At 39.5% G+C, this 6,000-nt stretch overlaps 1 protein-coding gene across 1 annotated transcript; it reads right to left on the bottom strand.

The window, feature by feature from the left end:
- Positions 1-200: 200 nt before the first annotated feature.
- LOC101309049 (dynamin-related protein 5A-like) lies at positions 201-5,026 on the bottom strand. Its single transcript, XM_004297876.1, has 8 exons — positions 4,661-5,026; positions 3,946-4,137; positions 3,659-3,865; positions 3,065-3,493; positions 2,525-2,752; positions 2,240-2,435; positions 1,178-1,844; positions 201-387 (listed from the first exon to the last, which is right to left on the bottom strand). The coding sequence occupies exons 1-8, from the start codon at positions 5,024-5,026 to the stop codon at positions 201-203; spliced, it is 2,472 nt and encodes an 823-aa protein (XP_004297924.1).
- Positions 5,027-6,000: the final 974 nt, after the last annotated feature.

The raw sequence follows: 6,000 nt of genomic DNA, 5'->3' as shown, positions 1-6,000 counted from the left end.
TATCAGTATTTCCAGCTACAACCTAAGTGAACAACATGGCCATACATCAACCACAACAACATGGCCGTACAGAGAACTCAATCATCGTGCAGTAGCAAGGAATCAACAGCAAATTCTACCAGGCACCTGAGTGAAAACTTCAATGATCACTAGATGTGAATGAAAAACTAGGGATACCTTTCAAAACTTTGTGTTCACCATCAAAGAGCTCGAGCAAGAGTTTTGAACTCAGTCAAGCAAGACTGGAGTGTCTTTTGACGCTTCTGGAGTGACTGCCGCTCATTTTGTAGTAGATCAATTGCACCAGGGACAACAAACATGTCCATGAATTTCTCATCATTCACAGCAAACAAATCCAAACCAAGTGCCAGAACAAGCCGATCTCGACTGCACGAATAAGAAGTAACAACTCATTATAACCCTTAAATACCAATACTAGTAAGAAATATCCCAATGAAAAAGCAGGTATTGATTTAATTTGGCACAAGGAATCTGGGAGCTAGGCTACTTGGTGCACTCTCTAAGACACCAATTTTAAGCTTAAGACCTGAATATAAGTAGAAAAATTATCAAAATATAAGTGAAAGAGGATTATAATAAAGGTCTGGGGTCATTCTCTACTCTAGTATATACAAAAGGCCTCTGCAGAAAATTTAAAGATTCTAGCCTTATGAAAGCAGACAAACTATAATCTTTAACAAACGAATGCTAGTAGTTTGGTACAAAAAGTAAAAAATTAAAACTAAAACAAGAAAAACAATTTGAAAACAGCTCTGCAAATGCTGAAGTATCTAACTAGTGGAATATTTTTCTTCACTATTTTGGGAAACCACATATAAGCATGCTGACAATTTCTGACTTGCAAATGTAGAGACTATAACAAAATGAAATGGGAATTTCAAGATCAGCAAGCGGAGTCAAGAACATTTGACATTCTAAGAAAGTGAAAGAAAGGACATCAAACTTTAAGGGTTCCCCAGTAAGACAAAAGTCATAACAGTTGACTCTACTGGTGATCTTAATTTTAACAGGGTCTCATACTTAGGAAAAATTAGAAAAAGCAAACAACAAATCACCCTATAACCTCAATATGTTGGTTACTATGACACATGGAAAGTAAAGACTGAGGGGAAGACGATAAGATGGGCTTAAAAGTATGCATCAAAAAGCAACTCACCAAGGGGTTAGGAACCCAGAATTCAGAGCTGATGCCACATTTTTCTCAACAAGAACTTCACGTATGCGTGCAAAGTGCTGTGCAGCGGATGAACAAACTTCTGTGTAAGGTGAACCTGATCTTAAAGCATCATCCCCATTTCCAAAGAGAAGGGAGCCCCCATTTTGTGCTCTTACATTGTCAAAGTATTTGTTATTGCCTGTCATTCTTGATACCCGCTTTCTGGGTCCAATATCAATGCCATTTCCAAGATCCTTCTTTGCACCATCATCACGGGGCTGATCAGGTGATGGAGTCTCAGGCACAGTCATTTGGCATTCTCGAAGAGGATCTCTAGCCTCTGCCCCTTTTCCTGGAGTTGTTTGCTGTACATTCTTTTCTGGAGGGTTATTCTCCTGATCTATCATTGAGACGTCAGACAACTCAAGTAAAAATGAATTGACTGAGGACTGGTTAGATCTGACAAAAGAGGTTGCACTGGAGCCATAACTTCCCTGGAAATCAGTCTCATAACCAACCAATGAGTATGGACTTGTAACCGAGTCCAGGTGGTGGCGGACTAGTTGCTTGCACTGTTTAGATAGATCTTTTACAAAGCGATTGTAAGCCTGCCTTAGAGCAGCATGAAAACCAACACACCCATCCATATTTCCTGATTTCCCCCCATCTAGCAAAATGAACAAAAAGCCATAGTTTTGGTATCAAAATACATAAATTGAACACTGCTGACAAGGGAAATTTTGCTTGTATATAATCAATCATATGTAGTAACTTAAGAAAAAAGGATAAGGAGGGGAAAATCAAGACAGCAATATAATTAGTGCTAATGCAGGAAACCAAAATTACGGTGCAAACTGAAATTCTTAACTAGTTTGACAACATACCATACCCTAATGTGTATTTCAGATTCCAAATAACCTATTAACTTCCCTAAGCTGAGAAGGTAGAGAGCTCAAAAAAAAAAAAACTCTAATCTCTTTTTCACAACTCTTTGGGATCACTGATAAAAGGAAGAAGACAAACAAGTAAAAGGAAAAAAGAGTAGCACATATAGCGACTTACTTTCAGAATCACGGTAGCGAGTCCGTTCTAGAGCAAGCTCAAAGAGATTTCCCAAAACAAAAGAAAGCCGGTCGCATGCAGTGTCAAGAAGAGGAGCAAGCCATGATCGGGCAGCAGCTCGGGCAATCTCTGCAGCTGCCTCTGTCACTCCTCTACCCCCGCCTCTGCTAGCATGAGCAAGTAGTATATTTGCTACCTGTTTGAAAAAGGCTTTAGAACTAATCTGTCCACAAATAATCAAAACCGAAATCTCCAAGCTAAATTGCTTTAGCAGCAAGAGCATACCTTCTCCCTCGACACTGGAGGGCATTCAATCGAATATGCAGCACAATGAAATTCATGCATGACCCTTTCAAATGCAGCTCCTCCATACAGTCGAAGAGTAGCATTGGGAGGCCTTATCTCTGCTGTAACACCAGGCCAACCCCCAATACCACTTTCTGAACGCTCATCAAAAGTTGTTTTCCCCCATTGCTCAGGGGCAGGATCTGCTGCTCCATCAATCAAAGCCCCCTTCAACATTTATCAATAACAAAAACCAAAATAAACATTTATCAATATTAGGGAACTTTCCTATATTTTACTTAAGAATTCTTTACTTAAATATAAGTTTAAACTTGTGCTCAAGTCATTCAAGTTAAAGAAGAAGCATCCATTACAAGATGTTCGGGAAGAGATATAAGATCTTACATAAGCATAATGGATTATCCAAAACAATACGAAAAAGTCTCATACGTCAAAAAGATAAATAAAGTAACAACCAAGTAAAAATTTCGATTTAAAATTGTGTGTTAAATTTTAGAAGTTTTGACAAAGATTACTCACCACATGATTGCTTATAGAAGATGTGTACAATATTGCAGATCTTCTAAGCTGAGAAACATCGGAAGTAGCCTGTATTTTTGAATCCATTGTGGCTAGTTCGGTGGTGACTTGACTGCAGCGCTCCTCAAGCAAAGCAAGAGTAGCTGGGGCAGCTTCTTTATACCTTTTTTGTAGTTCAGACTCCAAATATTCTCTCAAAGAGCCAAAGCCAATGTAAGGCCTAAACTTTTCTTCATCAAATCCTCCCTTCACACCTTCACGCAGATGTCGTAGAACTTCTGAGTCTACGTGAGATATTTGCTTGCGGAACTCATCATTTGAAATGGTATTCCTATCCTTTGGCAAAGCAACAAAATATGGGTGAGTGTTATCTCCAAGGTAACCACTTGCACTCAGATAGCGGTCCACTTCCCACCGGTCAGAAAATTCCTGCATATGTTACTTTAGAATCAAAATCAATGTTTCAAACAATATAAAATCTACTTCTGTACTTGATACGAGGCAATTAAAATAAGTTTCATCAGTGAAATACTCGATCTTTCCAATTTTCACCAACATCATGTGCAATACTGTAGATATGCTGAACTGTCATACCTTTAGACGATTATCAAACTTCGAGACAACAATTATAGTCCTTTTGAATGTTGGATCAATTTCACGAATGGAATCCAACCACAAGGATGAGCACCACTCCACACTACTTTGTTGAAGGAACAGGAGAATGCGGTGGGGAGGACTAGCTAATGCCTTCACCATTGAAAGAATTTCTTCAGGTGTCCTTTCAGGTTCTCCTTTCTTTGCCTGCCAACAATATTTCAAACCCTCAACCCAAATATAAATATCTCACGTTTAAGTTGCAGTGTTTCAAACTGAAAACTCACCTTAAGAACAAACCCTGGAGTATCAATAATTGTTAAATTTGGACAATGAGCATATTCTGCTCTCAGCACAATTGGCTTGGAAGACACTGCAGTTTTTGTCTTCTTCAAAAGCGCATCTGTTCGAGACTTTATAAGATCCGCAATCGCAGATGGCAACACTACTGGACTTCCATATTCTTCAGAATCCTCCTCCTGTTTTCAAGAAAGACGCAACTTGTAAGATTAAACGATCATCTACAACAGAAGCAAGAAACACTTTAGTGGAGGACAACCGCAACACTACACAAACATAACACAATTCACCAAAACAGCCAGACACCCCTAAAATGTCAAATCTGAAGTTATGTGCAGTGCAAGAACAAGTTTCGCTTTTCTCTTTTAGGTCTTACTTCGCCGCGGAGACGAATGAAAAGATCAAATCAAACACAATTTGAAACAATCCTGCCTAACATTCTATTCTTCACACATTAACATCCTAAAATTCAAGTCTTCAGCCATTCCGTACTTGCGAATATATCAAGGACCACACTAAAATCCTAAATTAGTTCTCAAAGTGCAATAATTATTAACTTTTCCAAATTTCTCGAAACTTTAAGACCTTAAATTTCAACTTCTCCTCACGAATTCTCTGCAATTTCAACACAATTTCAAAACCCTAGACCAAAAAATGTCGGGGCAAAACCATGAAATTGCAGAGGGAAAAAGGAGAAATGACCTGGAATCGGCACCGGGGCTCGAGAGCGGTGGGGTCATGGATCATCTGAAGAATGAGAGGCCTGCGAGTGCCCATCTCAACCTCGCGGACATTGAACCGAAACCCTAGGAGAGCTTCGAGGAGGGAGCTCTTGCCGTCGGATTGGCCGCCGAGGGCGACGATCTCGGGGATGGGGAGCTTCTCGCCGAAGGCCACGGTGGCGGCTTGGAGGCGGTTGTAGGCCTCGAAGCGGGACTTGGAGTTGGAGTTGAAGACGGAGGAAAAGGAGGGCGACATGTCGTTTGCGGCGGAGGAATTGGGGTGGGGGTGTTTGCGGGAGTGGGATGGGGTTTTGGTTGGTGTGGTGAGGTAGGCGTTGGTGGCCATCGGAGAGGAGAGAGAGCGGGAGGGGTTTTGAATTTGAATTTTGAGAAATGAGGCTGTTGAGCGTTAGGGATGATCTTGCTGGGTTTGAGTGGGTCGGGTTGGGTATGGGTCTGGGTTAATGGTACGAGGGCTAGTTTGGTATTGCTGCGATTTTTAGAAAAAAACTGATATTGTTGTGCTGCGAAAATAATCAGCTGTCAATTAAAATAGTTTTATGTTTAGTAAATATTAGTTTGAAAGGTGCTGACAAGAAAAATTATATTAAATTCTAATGTTTTTGTGACAGCTGCTTTTAAAAGTAACATTTAGGTTGTTTTTAAAAGCTGTTGTCAATGACCTGTAATTTTTTTTAAAATTTACCAAACACTATAAAATCTAAAAGTTCATACATAAGCTGATTTTTTTTTAAATCGAAGCTATACCAACGGGGCCTAAAATGAATCTTTGATGTTAACGGGTCACATATTTGGTTGGTTTCAACTCTTCTGTGTCATATTGGTATTTGACTTGAGTTGACAAACGCAACTATTCACCTCAAAAAGAAAGAGGTTTAGATGCCGATTTCGGAGGTACGAATATTCGAAGCTCCCACATGTAAATATTGTATATGAAAATGAAAAAATATAGATCAATCATATCAACCTGAACCATGACATAATAGAGTTCTAACAGTCTGGATGATACCTATAGATATGGTGATTTTCTGTATAAGTTACCAAAACAGATAACTAGTCGTCATTCGTTAATACTTAATACTTTGATCATCGCCAAAAAGCACACGATACATCCTTCTGTGGAAACTCGAATTGGGATGATAATACGTAAAACATGTGACATTTATTTAGATGATTGATATTTGATCAGCCATTTCTAGAGGTGGGCTGCAAATTTGCTTCCGCTCATCTTCTCCTTTCATATATGGAGCTCGATCCTCTTTCTTCTTCTCATATGACTCTTCTTCGATTCCTCTTCCA

This window comes from Fragaria vesca, linkage group LG4 (genome assembly GCF_000184155.1).
Source record: "Fragaria vesca subsp. vesca linkage group LG4, FraVesHawaii_1.0, whole genome shotgun sequence".
Classification (NCBI taxonomy): Eukaryota; Viridiplantae; Streptophyta; class Magnoliopsida; order Rosales; family Rosaceae; genus Fragaria; species Fragaria vesca.
Note: the sequence above shows the minus strand (reverse complement) of the source record. Positions and strands in the feature narration are given on the sequence as shown.

What these genes read in the sequence shown, in the direction of transcription:
- LOC101309049 (XM_004297876.1), bottom strand. Translation starts at nt 5,026, where the DNA reads ATGGCCACCAACGCCTACCTCACCACACCAACCAAAACCCCATCCCAC. An exon ending in CTTCTATAAGCAATCATGTG is followed by an intron (nt 2,753 to 3,064) that starts GTGAGTAATCTT and finishes TAAATGTTGAAG; the next exon opens with GGGGCTTTGATTGATGGAGC. An exon ending in CTCCAGTGTCGAGGGAGAAG is followed by an intron (nt 2,436 to 2,524) that starts GTATGCTCTTGC and finishes TTTTTCAAACAG; the next exon opens with GTAGCAAATATACTACTTGC.